Genomic DNA, 19,889 nt, shown 5'->3' on the forward strand with positions numbered 1-19,889 from the left:
AGATAAATGCAGGGTGCTGCATTTTGGGAAAGCAAATCTTAGCAGGACTTATACACTTAATGGTAAGGTCCTAGGGAATGTTGCTGAGCAAAGAGACCTTGGAGTGCAGGTTCATAGCTCCTTGAAAATGGAGTCGCAGGAAGATAGGATAGTGAAGGCTTGGTATGCTTTCCTTTATTGGTCAGAGTATTGAGTACAGGAGTTGGGAGGTCATATTGCGGCTGTACAGGACCAGTTAGGCCACTGTTGGAATATTGGTCTCCCTCCTATCAGAAAGATGTTGCGATACTTGAAAGGGTTCAGAAAAGGTTTACAAGGATGTTGCCAGGGTTGGAGGATTTGAGCTACAAGAAAAAGCTAAACAGGCTGGGGCTGTTTTCCCTGGAGTGTCAGAGGCTGAGGGGTGACCTTATAGAGGTTTACAAAATTATGAGGTGCATGCATACGATAAATAGACAAAGTCTTTTCCCTGGGGTTGGGGAGTCCAGAACTAGAGGGCATAGGTTTAGGGTGAGAGGGGAAAGATATAAAAGAGACCTAAGGGGCAACCTTTCCATGCAGAGGGTGGTACGTGTATGGAATGAGCTGCCAGAGGGTGTGGTGGAGGCTGGTACAATTGGAACATTTAAGAGGCATTTGGATGGGTATATGAATAGGAGGGGTTTGGAGGGATATGGGCCGGGTGCTGATAGGTGGGACTAGATTGGGTTGGGATATCTGGTCAGAGTTGGACCGAAGGGTCTGTTTCCATGCTGTACATCTCTATGACTCTATGAGTCTAAGTGGCCGAACCAATGTCCTGTACAGCTGCAACGTGACCTCCCAACTCCTGTACTCAATACTCTGACCAATAAAGGAAAGCATACCAAACACCTTCTTCACTATCCTATCTACCTTAGACTCCACTTTCAAGGAGCTATGAAACTGTACTCCATGGTCTCTTTGTTCAGCAACACTCCCTAGGACCTTACCACTAAGTGTATAAGGCCTGCTAAGATTTGCTTTCCCAAAATGCAGCACCTCACATTTACCTGAATTAAACTCCATCTGCCACTTCTCAGCCCATTGGCCCATCTGATCAAGATCCCATTGTAATCCATGGTAACCTTCTTCGCTGTCCACTACACCTCCAATTTTGGTGTCATCTACAAACTTACTAAGTATACCTGTTACGCCCGCATCGAAATCATTTATATAAATGATGATAAGTAGAGGACCCAGCACCGATCCTTGTGGCACTCCACTGGTCACAGGCGTCTAGTCTGAAAAACAACTCTCCACCAACATCCTCTGTCTTCTACCTTTGAGCCAGTTCTGTATCCAAATGGCTAGTTCTCCCTGTGTTCTGTGAGATCTAACCTTGCTAATCAGTCTCCCATGGGGAAGCCTGTTGAACATCTTGCTGAAGTCCATGTAGATCATGTCTACCATCTGCCCTCATCAATCCTCTTTGTTACTTCTTCAAAAAACTCAATCAAGTTTGTGAGACATGATATCCCACGTACAAAACCATGTTGACTATCCCTAACCAGTCCTTGCCTTTCCAATTACATGTACATCCTGTCTCTCAGCATTCCCTCCAACAACTTGCCCATCACCAACGTCAGGCTCACTGGTCTACAGTTCCCTGGCTTCTCCTTACCACCTTTCTTAAACAGTGACACCACGTTAGCCAACCTCCAGTCTTCCGGCATCTTACCTGTGACTATCAATGATACAAATTTGAAAACAGGATCTTGCAGAGAGATGTTTCTCAACTATCCAGACACGTCCAGTCCATTTAATTTGATTTTTCTGGAGTTTTGCCTGAATCCTGCTTGTGGAGCCTTCAACAATGGTCACAGGGAATGTATAAAGGTTATTAGAATTATGTCCTAAGGGAGCATCATTCCCAACACACATATTAGATTAGGAAGTCACCATTGTGTGTGCAAAGATTGACATCAGTGGATTTGTGAGTAGTATTTCTCACCTTCATCTCTGTTTTGAAGTTTTCGAGTTCCTTTTCTGTATTTTCCTCAGCAAGATTTCGCTCTCTTTCAGCCAGGCCCAGCCTTGTTTCTAATGTATAGCTGTCATTCTTAAATGCCAGGGAGAGTTGTATAAATGTATTCTGTTGGGGAAAAATACTTGAAATTTTATGCATTGTACATTCACAGACAGGTAGGAGTGATGTAGTACAGGCAATGTCTCTCCTCTTTGTGATAAACCTATTGTTCTCATGTAATCTTACATCATGAAAGGAAATCATTCAGCTCATTTTTCTGATGCTAATTTTTTTGAAACCAATTAGTTCCATTCCACCTTTTTCACCACAACCCTGTAAACATTTCCTTTTCAAATATGTATCCAATCCACTTTTTAAAACAGTCTCTGTTAAGGGATACCTTTTAAAACAGTCTATTTTAAAAACAGTCTATAGGTGTCCAGAATTGGACTCAGTACTCTAGATGAGATCTTACCAGCATTTTATAAAGAGTCTATGCTGAATCAATAAAACCAAGAATTCCATTTGCTTTTTAACAGCTTTCTCAATTTGTCCTGCCATTTACAAAGATTTATGCACAGAAAACCCAGGTTTCAAGGTTTTGGCATTCCCTTTAAAATTAGGCCATTTCAATTTATAATTGCCTCATTTTCTTAAGTTAGAAACAAAAAAATGTGCTGATGCTGAAATCCAAGGTAGACAGGCAGGAGGCTGGAAGAGCACAGCAAACCAGGCAGCATCAAGAGGTGGAGAAGTCAACATTTCATGTGTATCCCTTCATCAGAACTGGGAGTGGGTGTAGGGCGTCAGCGGTTCACCAATCCTTACCTCACCAGCCCACTCCCCCCTCCTTTATCTGCATCATATAACCTCCCTTACCATCCCCTGACTCCCTTCCCAGCCCCGCCCCTTCCTTTCCATTCCTCTGAAGGATCGTTCATTCCAGCTACCAACTGAATTCATTCCCCTGATAGACCAACCAGGTTGTACCCTCTACCTGTGTCCACCTACCTCACCACCCCGCCTCTCCCCACTCCCCCCACACCCACCCCAGACCTGAAGAAGGGTTACACCCAAATTTCTGTGTTCTTCCAGCCTCCAGCTTGTCTCACTTTCTTAAGCGCCTTATTAAAACCCATTTCTTTGATTTAGTTAATATAAAAATGCAGGAAATACTTAGCAGATCTGGAAGCATTTGCGGTGACAGAGAAAATGTTCACAGGTTGAATTCTACATGCCTCCAAGGGACATGTTTTCAGTGATATGGTAATGAGCCTGTAAAGTAAGTTGTATGTCTCGCCCACCACCTTCCCACTCACAACGCACTCACTCTGATGGATGATGCTCATCTCACCCCAATGTTACCCTGTCCATGCCATAATATGGTTATACTGGGATGACAGCTCAGAGTGGGCCATTCATTTTGTAATACAATAAGAAGGATTTGGGGGTGGCTTTTGTGCAATGGGGGCTCAACTCCAGAAGATTGACTGCCCCCTGTTTCCTTTCTCCTGCCCAGACTGAAAATGTGTACCATATGCCACCCCCTCTTCGCCACTTCCCCCACGCCCCATTAGGATGCACGTCTCTCAACATCCAGCAGTAGTTACTTTTCTCATTCCCAGGTTTAGTGGGGACAGCAGGATCTGCTGCCAATTAGATTGATTGTTGTTCTGAAGGTAGTCTTCTTCCTACTGAGGGGTGGAAGACCCACTCTGCCCTCATTAATATCATTGACGACATAATGTCACCGTGGGACAGATGTGTTTTTCTTCAATTATTTAGTTGGGGTTGGTGTAGCATTAGGGAGCAGTCAGCTTCCCCAAACAACTTAACCCTATGTTTTCAGACTTATGACATTTTACCAGATCAGGAAAATGTTAGAAATAAAGGTTTCTTCCCGTCTTGATAGTATGTTTTCTCTGTTACTAGAGTTGCTTTGCACCAACATCTATTGCCTCATTCCTGATGAAGGGCTTATGCTCGAAACATCGATTCTCTTGCTCCTTGGATGCTGTCTGACTGGCTGTACTTTTCCAGTACCACATTCTTCTGATCTCCAGCATTTGCAGTCCTCACATTCTACTAGTTGATTATAACCATACTGTGAAGCATCTTCCAAGGATGCCTACCTTGAAGAAGTTCTCTTCTCCCTCTACAAGGATTTCAGTGAGTCTCTCTCTTACTGTAACCCCCAGGTCGTCTCCTCTGGCCTGAAGATCTTCGGCCACGTCCTGAAGCAGACCTGCCAGTACAACCACATCGCCTTCCTCAGTGCCTGCCTACGGAACCCACTGATCCCGCATGGACTCCAGACTACATTCAGACCATCACAATTTGAACCTGACCAGGACAACCAGTACCTATCACAAATCCAACACCTCCAGAAACATTTCTCCCTCTGGATCCTCCGCTCCACACTCGCAGCCATGCACTGTTGCTTACTGTCCCTGCAGTCAGCCTGCCCCAGCTCAGGGCCACACTCTCCCAGACATGCAAAGGATATTTGATGTTCTTCATCCTTCGAAGACTCACACACTCAACAAATGTTTTTTCTCAATCATATCAGACATCAAGGAACGCAAGTACACCAAACTTTCATGTACTTTACCTCAAAACCTGGGATTCCTCAATCATCCTAGAAGCTTCTCCTGGCCTCTGGGACCACTTGGATGCCATTAGCCATGTGGCTGCTCCAGCCACCACTACCACGGCGAACGATGATGTCACTTCAGCCCCCGCCACCCCACAGATCACAGCCACTGCTGACTATGCTGCCTCCACAATCGCCGCCAATACAACCACCTCCATGATCACTGTAAGATCCACCATTGCGGCAAATCTACAAGATCCACCGCTGCCAAAACCAGCGTGAAGTCTACCCGACACGTCCCTTCTGCCCCCACTGCTGCACCCATTTCCGCCCCCACCAATGTCACTCACCAGAACACCACCGATGACATCGCCTATGTCACGCATTCCATCGCTTGCGCCCCCATAGTGGTCGCCGCCACACCCACTTCTGCCCATACCAACGTCACTCATCTGAATACTGCTGACAACATTGCCTACATCATGCGTTATGTCACCTCTGCCTCCAAGGATGCCACCAAAGATGCCACTTCTGCCCCCATGACCCCCAGGAGTGAGCATCACTTCCATTGGTAAGATCACTCATGATCTCATAACCATACCCACTCCAGTGACAGTCTCCACCCCCACTCCCAGCTTCAGCCCCACACCAGGTCTTAGCTCCCAGCCCTGTCGTGTTTTACTATTCTCCGCCAGACCTCCCCCTCACTGAGAATGAACGAAACCTCTTTCCTCATGAAGGACTTATGCTCAAAACATCGATTCTCCTGCTCCTCAGAAGCTGCCTGACCAGCTGTGCTTTTCTAGCACCACATTCTTCGACTCTGATCCCCAGCATCTGCAGTCCTCACTTTCACCTACATCTATTGCTCAACCACGGACTTTATCATTTTATCAGTTTCCTCTTTTCTTGTCCCCTCCATCAATGACATCCAATCACCACCCAGATGGTCTGAGGACTCTCAGCTTCTTCTTTGAACCAGGTCCAACCTGTTGACATTCAGCATTAATCTCCTCTGGATGAATAAACTTGCTCTCATTGTGAATAACTTCTTCTTCTAAATAAAAGTTACTATGGTACCAGCAAGAGTACTAATCAGGTGGGTTTTTTTGTGTATTATGTGAACATTCCTTCTTCCAGTCCGAGGTGAGGTGAGAGTGACTGCCCTTGACATCAAGGCAACATTTGACTGAAAATTACATCTTGCAGCCAAAGAAAAACTGGTGGAATTGGGGGAAAACTCTCCACTGAGGAGATCCTATGGGCAGTGTCCTAGGCCCAACCATCTTCACTCACTTCTTCATTGACTTTCCCTCTATCATACGGTTGGAGGTGTCAATGTTCACTGATGATTGCACAATGTTCAGGAAAATTCATGATTCCTCAGATACTGAAGCAGTCTGTGTCCATTTTCAGCAATACCTGGACGATATCCAGCCTTAGGCTGATAAATAGTTAAAGACAAAAAAACTGCAGATTTTGGCATCCAAGATAGACAAGCAGGAGGCTGGAAGAAGACACTGAGACAGACAGAATCATAAAGTGGAGAAGTCGATGTTTTGGGTGTAATCCTTCTTCAGGATGGGAGATGGGTGTAAGGGGAGCTGCAGGTAAAGGGGGTGGCGGGGGCAGGGTAGTGCAGTGTGGACAGGTGAAGACAGGTAGAGGATCCGACCTGGTTGGTCAATGGGAGGAATGAATCTGGTAGTTGGCTGAGAGGAGTAGAAGGGAGGGGGAAAGGCATGGAAGGGAGTTGGGGGATGGGAAAGGAGGTTATTTGAACTTGGAGAACTCAATGTTGAGTCCTCCGGGCTGTAGGCTGCCCAGGCAGATGCTGAGATGTTGTTCCTCCAATTTGCGGATTGTTTCGTTGTGGCAATGGAGGAAGACAAGGATGGTCATGTCAGAAAGGGAGTGGCAATTGAAATGAGTGGTGAATGGGAGGTCCAGTCTGTCCCTGTGGACCAGGCTGAGATGCTCAGCGAGCCGGTCCCTAACTTTACGTTCGGTTTCCCTGATGTAGAGAAGACCACATCGGGAGCACCTGATGCAGTAAACTAGGTCGGAAGAGAGGCCGGTGAACCTCTGCCTCACCTGGAAGGACTGTTCGGGGCCCTGGATGGAGGTGAGGAGAGTGGTGTACTGGCCAGTTTTGCATCTTTTCTAGTTGTAGGGAATATACCTGGGGATTCAGGGGGGTTAGTGGGAAGAGTGGCACAAACCAAGGACTATCGAAGGGAATGACCCTTGTGGAAGGCAGAGAGAGGTGGGGAGGGGAAGCTGTTTTTGGTGGTGGGGTCCAGTTGGATTTGGCAGACATGTTTAAGGATAATGCATTGGATGCAGAAACAAGTAGCGTGGTAGGTGAGGACAAGGGGGACTCTGTCTTTATTGCCTTTGGGGAGGGCGGGGGTGGTTTATAGCAGTGGAACATGGAATGGAGATGGTGCAGTGGAGGACTGTCTTGATGATGGAGGGGGGAAAAGCATGTTGTTCGAAATAAATGGATATCGGGCTTGCTTGGGAGTGGAATATCTCCTCGTCCGAACAGATGTGGTGGAGGAATTGGGAGAATGGAATGGAGTTCTTGCAGGACACTGGATGGGAGGAAGTGTAGTCCAGGTAGATATGGGAGTATGTGGTTTGTCGTAAACGTCTGTCAGGAGACTGTTGCCAGAGATGAAAATGGTGAGGTCAAGAAAGGGGAGGGAGGTGTCCAAGATGGACCAAGTGAATTTGAGGGCGGGATGGAAGTTGTGGGCAAAGTTGAACCTGCTCCTGCTCAGCCTGGGTGCAGGACGCTCACCAATACAGTCATTGATGTAACGGCGGAAGAGTTGGGACGCAGTACCTGTGTAGGTACTGAAGAGGAACTGATAAATGGCAAGTGCCATGCGTGCCACTGAAGTAAGAGGCATTGCCTAAAACCAATAAGAGATAATCTAACCATCTCTCTGAAACATTCAATGGCCTTACTATCATTGCGTCCTCTACTATCAGCATCTGGGATTACCATTGGCCAGAAACTGAACTGGACCAGTCATATTGTGGCCACAAGAGCAAGTCAAAGGCTAGGAATCTGATGTCAAGTAACTCACCTCCTGACTCTCCAAAGTCTATCCACTATCCACTATCCACTCGGCAAACTCAGGAGTGTGATCAAATACTTCCCACTTGCCTAGATGAGTGCTGCTCCAAAAAGACTCAAGAAACTCGACACCATCCAAATAAAGCAACTCATGTAAGTGGCATCCCCTTCAATATTCACTCCCTTCTTCACTAATGCAGCACTATGTACTATGTATGAGATGCAACTCACCAAAGCTTCTTCAACAACATGTTCCAAAATCATGATCTCTGCCAAGAAAGGTAAGGGCAATAGACAAGTGGAAGCACCACCCTCTTCAAGTTCCCTTCCAAGTTGCACACCATTTGACTTGGAAGTATAACACTATCCGTTCACTGTTGCTGGGGTAAAAAGCCTGGAAGTACCTTCCTAACGGAAAGCTATCCCTACATCCAAAGTAAACTTTCTTCAGGGCTATTAGGGGTGGCCTAGTCAGTGATGCCTATAACCCAAAAAAAAAAGAAAACAAAACTCAGGCCCTTTCCCAGGACAGTGATGACTGGATTGATACTACTTTCTGCTCTTGCCCTGTTGAGTATTACCAACATTTTACAGAACATACAATAGTCCAGCACAGGCACAGGCCCTTCGGTCCACCAAGACCGTGCCAACTGTGATGCCATTCTAAGCGAGTCCCATCTGCCTACACACACCCATTCTCTATTCCCTGCCTGTTCACATGTCTGTAAATGCTTCTTAAACACTGATCATATCTGCTTCCACCATCTCCCCAGACAGCGCGCTGCAGTAAAAACACTTGCCTTGAACAACTCCTTTAAACGCCTCACCTTTACCCCATGCCCTCTAGTATTTGACATTTCCACCGAGAATAAGACTGTGACTATCCACCCTCTGCATGCCCATCATAATTTTATATACTCCTATCAAGTCGCCCCTCAGCCTCTGATGCTCTATTGAATACAATCCAAGTTTGTCTAACCTCATCTCATGTCCAATACACTCCACTTCAGGCAACACCTTGGTAAATCTCTTTTGCACCCTCTCCAAAACTTGTACATTATTTTCTGTTTTAATTTTGGATTTCCACCATCTGCAGTGTTGTGGTTTGACATCGAATAAGTTGTTAGCCATTCCTCATAATATCTTCCTCGTTATCCTGGTGTTTAACTCTGCTTTGTGGAGCAACATTTTATGTGGTTAAGTGTCCTATAAAATGTAACTTGCCCTTATAGTCGTTATCCTGTAGCATCCCATTAATGCAGCCATCAAATTCAGATCCCAAAAGTTGGGATGGCGGGACTGCTGGGAGGAATCTGTTAAATGCGTCATTCATTTCAGTCTGGATTAAATTAGACTATTAAATCCTAGTCCTGTGATCTGCATTGTGCTCAGCAATGAAGAGTCAGTCAGTTATTGCTGACTTGATGCCAGTATTCTCTCCACTTGAAAATCTGTCCTTTGACCTTCAGACAAACTAGACAAGTCATAAAGAGCCACGGGAGACTCTGAGAGGGCCTTTGATGGGAGACTTGTTGACTTTGTACTCATGTTGGTTTATATTTTCGAAGAGAAGAGAACATTTTAATGGAGTTACAACCAGCACAGTGCAAGGAAATGAGAGAGACCCACCTCAATTTCCTTCTCAGTCAGGGGAGGCGGACTGCAAGGAAAAAAGAAAATTGTAAGTTACACAGTCGCTGTGGCATAAAAACAGACCATTCAACCCAAGCAGGATTCCCAGCAGTTCTGGAATGACCAGTAATGTCCCAGATCCAAGGATTCCTCACTTGTTAGCCAAGAAGATTTACTCTTCCTGTTTGAACGTGTCACTACCACCCTCTCTCCTGACCCACTCACCTCCTGACCAGCTAACTTTTGGTATGACTGGCTTCTCTAGGCTTGGGGATATAATCCTCCTAAAGAATTAGAAACATGCCGAACACAAGTGAGAATGGAAGGTTGTGGTAATCGAGGGAGACTGTGAAATGGGGATCTTTAAAATGAGGGGCATTTTTCAGCTTCTCCCTACCAAACATAATGTTCCTTCCTCATGGAAGACCTCCTCATTTTGCCTTCTTTCATACAATAAACACTTACTACATGGAATCCAACTTTCACAAGGTGAATGAAAAACATTTGTGGGAGACATATCATTAACCATCACATGGTTATGCATCAAATGGTTAGAATGTCACTTGATGAAATCTACAAAAATGTCTCCAACCAGAGTTGGTGACTCAACAACTGCCTGGTCATGCTCGTGTTTTGTCCCTCACAAGCCTCCTGCCACCCATCTTCATCTAAATTTATTCGCATATCCTTCACCCCCTTCTCCTACATCTAACCTCTACAGTCATTTGTTATTAGATATTGCTCCTGTGATGTACCCTGGGATATTTTATTATTATAAAAGTATTTACATAAATACCAGCTGCATTTTTATTAATAAATATCATGGTTTAAATGGTAAATTTGCTCAGGTTAATAAATTGTATAGTTTAGATGTCCGAATGTAATCATTGTTGTGGTTCTGGTGGGCCACGAATTCAGTCAGTAACAAGACTAGTGACCTCTTCCATTCCACGCTCATCAAACATAAGCTTATGAGAAGCAGAGACATGATTGGGATGTTGAGGAAAGAGGGAGAGAAACATAAAGAGGAAGAGAGAAAGAGAGAGAGAATGAGACAGACAGGCAGACAACTAAGTGAATAGAGAGAAAGCCAGAAAGGAGGCTGGACAACATAAGAGTTAAAGGCACATGGAGCTTGGACAGAGGTAAAGGAAGAGAAAGAGACAGAGACAGAAAAAGGCAGAGAGTTAGAAATGCGGAAAGGGTCAGGAAGGGAAACAAAGAAAGGGCCAGAGGAAAGGAAATGAGAAAAATACATTAAGAGATAATGGTGTAAGAGAAAGATTAGATTAGATTAGATTACTTAGATTAGATTACTTGCAGTGTGGAAACAGGCCCTTCGGCCCAACAAGTCCACACCGCCCCGCCGAAGCGCAACCCACCCATACCCCTACATCTACCCCTACCTAACACTACGGGCAATTTAGCATGGCCAATTCACCTGACCTGCACATCTTTGGACTGTGGGAGGAAACCGGAGCACCCGGAGGAAACCCACGCAGACACGGGGAGAACGTGCAAACTCCACACAGTCAGTCGCCTGAGGCGGGAAATGAATCCGGGTCTCTGGCGCTGTGAGGCAGCAGTGCTAACCACTGTGCCACCGTACCGCCCACAAGAGTTGAGAAATAAAGATAGAGAGGGAAAAAAAAGTGTGTGATGGAGCACACACAAGATAGGGAGTAAGACACAAACAGAGGGAGATACAAAGAGAGTTTGGCAGGTAGAGAGGCAGAACAATAGCAAAAGAGAAAGAAACAAAAAGAGGTGGAAATAAAGAGAGAGAAGGGGGTAAATATTTGAGAACTGAGTTGTCAATCTTGACTCAGAATTGTAACCTTACCCTCCAGGCAGTGACCTGTGAACCTTCAACTTCCTCAACAGAGAGTCTGGGATATTTGGCGTGATGTCAGAATTGCCTTTACTCCCATTAGCTGCTGGGCAGGGAGTAGGAGATGGACCTGAAAGATATTGCAGTAAAAGTTTCAATGAGCTGTCGGAACTTTCTAAATGGCATGACAAAAAAAGGGTTTGAGCTTCCCCATTTTGACTGCAGCAGAGGAACGCTTCGTAAAACTAAGGTTAACTCTGATTTCTCTCCACAAATGCTACCTGACCTGCTGAGCTTTACAAGCAATTTCTGTTTTTGTTTCTGATTTTGGTTTTTACTTTATGAAACTAGGCAGGTGATAAACAATTTGCAATGCTGCCAGAACCCTGCAGTTGTTTGCTATCTGGTTTCCTAGGAGTTAAACTCTGGGCCAGTAAGCTCAGTGACAAAATTAATTAGACTAATTAAATGTTTAATGGGCAAAGAAATGAAAAGTATCTAACTCAATGCAGCTCACGTCTTTTACATAACAGGTGATTCCACCCCCACAGAGGCAATCAATATTTTCCATTAGTCTGGGAGCTTGAACAGCAAAAATGCTGCAATTCAAAGCACATATTTGCTATTTATTAATGCAATGCGCGAACTGTTTAACACACACAATAAAAAAACCCAAACTGTGCCTGCATCCCCATATAGAGTACACAATACCTACTCACACCCCCACACAAACCGCACCTATTGCCAAACCCTAAGACTCCTTGATAGACATGGAGCCCCAAAGCAAAAAAAATGTGCATACCACACACAGGCATGTTTAAAACACCCCCAAATACCATCTGACGCATACACTCCCAACACACACATACACAATGCCCCATCACACACAAACACGCACATACACGCATATACATCCCATTCTCACCATTCTCAAACCCTCATACACATACCCAAGCTCTGATACACAGTCCACCTACAAACAGACACAGACACACATCCCAAACCCCACACATACACAATAATCAGTGCCTGATTCAGCTGCTTTCTCCTACCTCTGTCTTGTTCGATTGTTTCACTGAGATCCGGTAATCTCAATGCTGACAGGTTTTGGTTCCTCATCATTTTATTTTCCTGATTAAATAAAGAGAAACCTTTTACTTGTCTTACACTGGAGATTGGTTTACTACTGGAATTATTGAGGCTGCATTTGAACACACAGGAAGCAATTCTCTGCCAGGCAAAATGGCTATTGTAGGGTTGCACTAAAATGCTGCATCTTTTGATTAAAAAAAATCCCACAAATATCGTAAAACACCTTACAACTACCATAAAGACCAGTGTATAAATCACACAAATGTAGTAGTTGCCTCCATAGCTTTTATGTATTCACCACATCACTGATAGCAATTGACTGTCCAAGGTTCACAGGTTATAAACTATACACAAAGCTGTGAAATACAGCAGACATGATGTCAGATTACATTTCTACCTTAGCTTTTAAATCAGGCAGTTTGTCACACAATATTCCTCACCATATACTAGATGCAACTCAAACATCAAGAGGTTAGCATATTTTGCTAAGTATAATTTGCTAAGTAACGGTACTGAATGCTGCAAAATGATACCTCAAGGTTAAATCTTTTGCATAAAATCCTGCCAACAGGATATTGAGAAAGACCCATCGAGTTCACCCTGCTGAATAAACAGTGTAGCCTCGCAAATTCCTGTTGCACCACCCAATAAAGCTGGCTGTTGGAACAAACAAATAAATTTGGCCATCGCAGGGACAAAATAGCTTACAGCAATTTCTCTCTTACTCTAGAACTCCAGCAGAGAAGATGTTGTTTGCAAGACAATCACAATCTAAACTAACCACAACAACAGCTTGCATTTACATAGCAGCTCCCACATAAAACATGGCAAAGTGCTTTACAGGACTGAGTATCATAGAGGAGAAAGAGAATTGGAACTGAGAAAGAGAGAGAGAGAGCATGAATGGTAATGCAGGAAAAGTGAACAGGGAATAAAAAAAAGAGAAAAAAAAAACATGGGAAGTAAGATCCGGATGGACATAACAGCAAGGACAGACAGGAAGAGAGAGAAGGCGGAAGGTGCTGATACAGACAGGAAGTTAGAAAATAAGATGGGGAGAGACAATGTGAAAGAGCAGAGAGGATAATTGTTCACACTGTACAAAATATACAGTATATGTTAAAGGGCGATGAAAAACTGAAATTTGGAACTGAATATGAAATATTTAGACATTTTTGGGTTGAAGTAACTTTCTCACAAAAAGTCAAAAGATCAAAGAGAACTGGGGATTATCTGCTGTTTACTAGAAATGCAAATAATTTTGGGAGCAGAATCCAATAAAAAGCATTTAGGTGAGAAAAAGTGGGTTTTACGGTCCTACTAGGAGAGAATAGGAACCGAAAAGGCAGCCTCAGAGTGAAGGGATGACTCTTTAGAACTGAGATGGGGAGGATTTTCTTCAGCCAGAGAGCAATCCATGCAACTCATTGCTGCAGAGGGCTGTGGAGGCTACGTTATTGAGTGTATTTAAGACATAGTTAGGTTCTTGATTGATAAGAGGATCAAGGATAGTGGGGACAAAGCAGGAGAATGGGGCTGAGAAATATATCAGCCATGATCGAATGGTAGGGAAAACTCAATGGGCCAAATGACCTAAGTTTGCTCCAGTGTCTAATTGCTAGACAAACAGAATTGGAAGAACCCTAGGATCTGTTCTGGTCAATGTCTAGCAATAAGTTCTGACCTAGGTGTGTGGAAGTGAAAAAATATAGAACTTTCTCTCTGTCAGTAAGAGAAAAATTAAAACCAGTTGAAATACCTTTCAGGAAATATTTGTGAAACAAGTTTACATATTAGGGTTCGTAATTGTTTTCCATCTGAATCTGAACTGGTCTGAAGATTTTCTATCATTCTGCAATGATGTGGAGGTGGCAGTGTTGGACTGGAGTAGACAAAGTTAAAAATCACACAACACCAGGATATAGTCCAACAGGTTTATTTGGAAGCACTAGCTTTCAGAATGTTGCTCCTTCATCAGGTAGAAAGCTAGTACTTACAAATAAACTTGTTGGACTATAAACTGGTGTTGTGTGATTTTTAACATTATTCTGCAAGTGTCAGTTGTAAAAGACCACATATTTTTGTAACTATAAACTGAAATGGAAGTTGGATTGCTATGTAACTGAAATACCAGGAGAGTTGTGCAATTTGAAAAACAAGTGCTGTATATTTTTGAGCTGTGCAACACAATATTTTTTTGAAACAGTGAGGGGGAGAATTTGAGACTGAATGACAGCTAGTCTTTTGAGTTAAGAACATTCTGCCTGACTGAGCTGTATTTTTTTAGAGATGTAAATTAAGTTGACCACTTCCAATACCTCAGGAGTGTCCTGTTGGCAAAAGCAGCTTCACCGGAGACTCTCACTAATGTTACCTAGTATGGTGACAAAATGTCTGAAAACAAACCTTCAAGTTCAGTGAGCAAACTTACAGACTTATCATCATCCTGAGCTACAAATCTTCTCAAAGATCGCTGGCCAAAGCAGCTATTGGTGAAGAGATCCAGAATCGCCTCCAGTGTGCTAATGCAGCCTTTGGTGGCCTGAGAAAAAGGGTGTTTGAGGACAACAGACCTGACAGCAAGATCATGGTTTACAGAGCTGTGGTAGTTTCCACCCTTGTATATGGCTCTAGGACATGGGCCATCTACAGCAGAAACCTGAAGGCACTGCAGCAGTACCAGCAATGCGGCCTGCAAATCCACTGGGAAGAAAGACACACCAACACCAGCGTCATTGATTAGACCAACATCCCAGCATTGAGGCACTGTGGGAATATAGTTTAACTCTGAATAGCTTAGTTGGTCACTATTTTACTGTTTGTTTAAAGAACAAGTCCTGTCTGTAATTAATGTGTTATTTTTGAGTTCATTAAAGAAGCCTGGTAGGCATTTCTTTGACTCTGGATAGAGTACGAAAGAGACACAATTTGATACTCAATAAAACACTTAGTTATAGCTGGTAAGTAGTGGGGCTTGATGATGAGCACATTCTTCTCATCAGAATTGTAACATCACATAAAAACATTTTTAGATACATAAATCAAACACAGATAAAGGATCATAGACACATGAGAGAGTAAGAGAGAGAGAAAGAGAAAGAGAGAGAGACAGAGGGAGAGGAAGAAAAGCCATTAACTTGAAGAATAGTTATATCAGAAATAGGTATTTGTTCTAGCCCTCTGAAGAAGAGGTACAGTGGAAGTTACTCCACTGTCATTTCCCTGTGAGCATGCATTCTTTTCTCTTCTCAGATAAGGATCTAATTCCCATTTGAAAGCCTCAATGGACCTTGATCCCATCACATTCTCAAGCAGGACATTCCAGGGCCTGTCAACTTACTGCATGATAAACCTTCTCCTCATATCACGATTATTACATTTGCCAATTACCAGGACAGCAGCAAGCAGCCAACCGCACAGCCTTTAGGAGATGGTAACAGCCTGAAGTTTCTCACCAGGACTACCAGAGCTTTCCTGTGCCATTTAAATGAGGTGACTTCTCTCTGGCCCACAGCATCCGGATTAGCTGAGTGTTGGAGATTCTGAAAGGTTTCTAGATAATTTGGCCACTGGATTTCAACCCACAGTCACATTATAGGGAACAAATAGGGTCTTATTAGCGTTACATGCATAATTTATTCTCTCCCTCTTAGGCAGTCCCCATTAATCGAAGATGACTTGCTTCCACACTAAACATTAGTCCTCAAGTGGCTAAAGAGTTCAATGCATGAACAACAGTCCATGTCACAGGTGGCGTAATCGGCAAACTTGTAAATGGAGTTGGGTGGAATTTGGCCACACTGTCGTTAGTGTATAAGGAGTACAGCAGGGAGCTGAGTAAGGTACATTGAATTTGATGAACATTAGTAATAATACAACTGTTTCAAAACAGTTGAATGAATTTAAAGTCCTTTGAGATGTTCCTGAGAAATAAAAAGAAATTATAACAGGTCAGGCGATTTGGCCCATTGCATGTCTGCCAGCTCTTAAAACAAGCAGTCCTGCTTGGTCCTAGACTCCCACTCTTTTTGCCCATAACTTTGTAAGTTTTCCAACCTCCAGTATCTGCCTGATACTCTTTTAAAATTATTTGTGGAATCAGTTTCCGCTACCTTTTCAGATGGAATGTTCCAGATGTGATAAGTGATGTTATTAGATAAAGAGGAAAACCAAGCTTTACCTGTTGATTAGTCTGAACCACCAGCCAAACCCCAAAAGATGTACAATCTTAAAGTTTCCTTGTAGTATTTTTGTTTATAAATTAATTATAACAAATCAAATCTAATATACAAAAGGGTGATCATGCTGATTAAGATACGATCATTTTAAAGTCATGTATTTTCTCCTTATTTTACTAATTTATTCATATTATTTATATTCAAAAAACAAAAGCTTACAGCATTTTGCGGAGCAAAGGTGAGAAGCTGGTTCAAGTGTCAAACATTCTCTGCTGCAGACATTTGAAAGCTGCGAGGTGAAAAATTACAACACTGGAGTGCCATCATTTGTGGGTGGGTTTAATTACTGTGTGACTAGTTTACATAGATGTTCCCATTGTAAATACAGACACTGAGATTGATAATGGAAAAACGTGTGACACCAAGGTGCAACACCAAAGTGCGATAGAAGTGTGGCAGACAGGAAATGCACACTGATACACGATTTTTAATATATGACAAATGTTTATCAGTTTAGCTTGAAAGCTCTTGCAGATGCAGCTCTTATTCGCAGCTGTGAACAACAGCACTTTGAAGAAGCAATTTTGGAAAACTTTTCTGGTTTTCTTTATTACATTCTATGCTATCTATCACATATTTCTTGTTAAGCAATGATGGCATGGTGTAGCTGACAAGGTCAGAAGAAACACATGCGAAGTGCACTTTGACTCAGGAAAGATAATACCAGTTTGCTTGCTGTCTATGTCATGCTTGCCAGATCACAATAGAGAGCATATATGATAGCTCCTTGACAACCTTTAAAAGCATATGCACAGGCCCAGCAAGCATGCAAGGCTTTGCTCTGTGGAAAGCCTTATTAACGAGCAACAATATTACCTCCCGGAGCTTGGCAAGTTTCTGCATCTTCGGTTGCGCAGATGAGTCTTTGCAGTTGGATGCTTTCAGTTGACTGGCGTCAAACACTTCACTGAACCCAAATCTCTCCGCTGCCTTGGGGGGTGATTGTGGCGGTGAGCTGAGTTCCTCATCGACCTCCAAACATTCCCAGGAAATGGCGCGCAACAAAGGCTGTGAGCTAAACGACTTGATTTCAGCCCTGCAGGGCATTCTGGAGCGAGGAAAAGTCTGCTCGATGTGTTCAGGGACAGACTTTGGAGTGGCTAATTCAGAAGCCAGAGGTTGAGAGGGCCTTAAAGGAAATTCCTTGTACTCTGGAGTTCCCAGCTTTGTAGGGCTACCCAAAGTATGTACTGCCCCATTGGAATCTATGTTGAGATTTACTTTGACATGGTCACTCTTTTCCATTGGCTTGGATTCTCTACAGGCATCAGTTCCCAGGGAAACAGGTTGCATTGATGCCTCTGAAAAATTTGCGGAAGGAGGAACTTGGGAACTCACTGGCGCTGGGGATAACTTTCTGGCTTCCACTGTCTTTCTGGTCGGAGATAATTTTCTGGTGTGCTTCTAATACAGTAGTTTAGGATTAAAAAAAAAGTAAGTCTTCAAACAGTATTGCTCATGAAACCAACATTAAATGATTAATATTGTGACAGAACTAACCTCAGAATGTAATTGAATGTCCTGTTCTCTTGTACCAGGGACTTCCAAAAGCTATAAGTGAATGACATGTTATATCACCAAAACAAAGCAAGGTTACTGTGACACCAAAGTTGTGCATTGCATGTACAAAGACTTGATGCAGCATGTTCCAAGTAATCATGAGTGGTTAAGAATTAGTCCCTAGAATACAGCTCGCAGCCTAATAAATATTGTTCACAATTTTCAAAACTCAATTTCTGTCCAATAAATTCTGAGTCATTCCAGCCTTGAAATCAACAGAAATTGTATTGGAACCTTAACATACTGCAATAACCATCAATGTCAACTTTCCAGCTGCAATCCATGTGATCCTATCAACCACCTTGACAATAAATGAGACTCCACCAATGATCTCTGTATGATTTCCTTCTACTTATCTCTATGCCATTTCACTCTGCGCCACATCTATCTATAGCGAACTATACAGTAAATGAAAAAGCACTGGGGAAAATTGATGCACAGAGAGTTGGGTGTTCAGGTCCATTGTACCCTAAAGGTGGCAATGCAGGTCAATAGAGTGGTCAAGAAGGCCAATGGCATGCCTTCCTTCAACGGACGGGGTATTGAATACAAAAGTTGGCAGGTCATGTTACAGTTGCATAAGACTTTGGTTCGGCCACATTTGGAATACTGCGTACAGTTCTAGAACATAGAACACAGAACATAGAACATTACAGCACTGTACAGGCCATTTGGCCCTCAATGTTGCACCAACCTGTGGAACCAATCTGATGTCCATCTATCCTACACTATTCCATTTTCATCCATATGTTTATCTAGTGACCATTTAAATGCCCTTAAAGTTGTCAAGTCTACTACTGTTGTAGGCAATGTGTTCCATGCCCCTACTATTCTCTGAATAAAGAAACTACCTCTAACAGCAAACCTATATCTACAACCCCTCAATTTAAAAGCTATGTACCCTCATGCTAGCCATTGTCATCCAAGAAAAAAGGCTCTCACTGTCCACCCTATCAAACCTTCTGATTATCTTGTATGTCTCAATTAAGTCACCTCTCAACCTTCTCTCTAACCAAAACAGCCTCAAGTCCCTCAGCCTTTCATCATAAGACCTTCCTTCCATACCAGGCAACATCCTAGTAAATCTCCTCTGAACCCTTTCCAAAGCTTCCACATCCTTCCTGTAATGTGGTGACCAGAACAATTCGCAATACTCCAAGTGCGGCTGCACCAGAGTTCTGAACAGCTGCAGCATGGTCTCGTGGCTCCAAAACTCAATCTTTTTTCCAATAAAAGCTGACACACCATATGTCTTCTTAACTACCCTATCAACCTGGTGGCAACTTTCAGGGATCTATCTATATGGACACCACAATCTCTCTGCTCATCTACACTACCAAGAATCTTACAATTAGCCCAGTAATCTGTATTCCTGTTGTGCCTTGCAAAGTGAATCACCTCACACTTTTCCGCATTAAACTGCATTTGCCACCTCTCAGCCCAGCTGTGCAGCTTATCTATGTCCCTTTGTAACTTGCAACATCCTCCAGTATTGTCCACAACTCCACCGACCTGAGTGTCATCTGCAAATTTATTAACACATCTTGTTACAACCTCAGCTAGGTCATTTATAAAAATGACCAACAACAATGGTCCCAAAACAGATGCTTGCGGTACATCACTAGTAACTGAACTCCAGGATGAACATTTCCCATCAACCACCACCCTCTATCTTCTTTCAGCTTGCCAATTTCTGATCCAAAACACTAAATCACCCTTAATCCCATGCCTTGTATTTTGTGCAATAGTTTACCATGGGGAAACTTATCAAATGCCTTACTGAAATCCATACCCACCACATCCATCTGTTTGGTCACTTTCTCAAAGAACTCAATAAGGTTTGTGAGGCATGACCTACCCTTCACAAA

General features: G+C 43.3%; 1 protein-coding gene across 3 annotated transcripts in view; it reads right to left on the bottom strand.

Annotated features, from left to right (window-relative positions):
• Nucleotides 1–19,889, bottom strand: part of mrvi1 (murine retrovirus integration site 1 homolog) — a 118,246-nt gene that overhangs the window by 36,142 nt on the left and 62,215 nt on the right. For all 3 annotated transcript variants that reach the window (XM_072592464.1, XM_072592466.1, XM_072592465.1), the window contains exons 11-16: nucleotides 17,962–18,012; nucleotides 17,278–17,865; nucleotides 12,184–12,262; nucleotides 11,144–11,261; nucleotides 9,298–9,328; nucleotides 1,973–2,113 (exon numbers count right to left, since the gene is read on the bottom strand). In XM_072592464.1, the coding sequence (XP_072448565.1) occupies nucleotides 1,973–2,113; nucleotides 9,298–9,328; nucleotides 11,144–11,261; nucleotides 12,184–12,262; nucleotides 17,278–17,865; nucleotides 17,962–18,012 (1,008 nt within the window). The remainder of the gene's footprint in view (nucleotides 1–1,972; nucleotides 2,114–9,297; nucleotides 9,329–11,143; nucleotides 11,262–12,183; nucleotides 12,263–17,277; nucleotides 17,866–17,961; nucleotides 18,013–19,889) is intronic.

The sequence above is a fragment of the Chiloscyllium punctatum genome, chromosome 22 (assembly GCF_047496795.1).
Source record: "Chiloscyllium punctatum isolate Juve2018m chromosome 22, sChiPun1.3, whole genome shotgun sequence".
Classification (NCBI taxonomy): domain Eukaryota; kingdom Metazoa; phylum Chordata; class Chondrichthyes; order Orectolobiformes; family Hemiscylliidae; genus Chiloscyllium; species Chiloscyllium punctatum.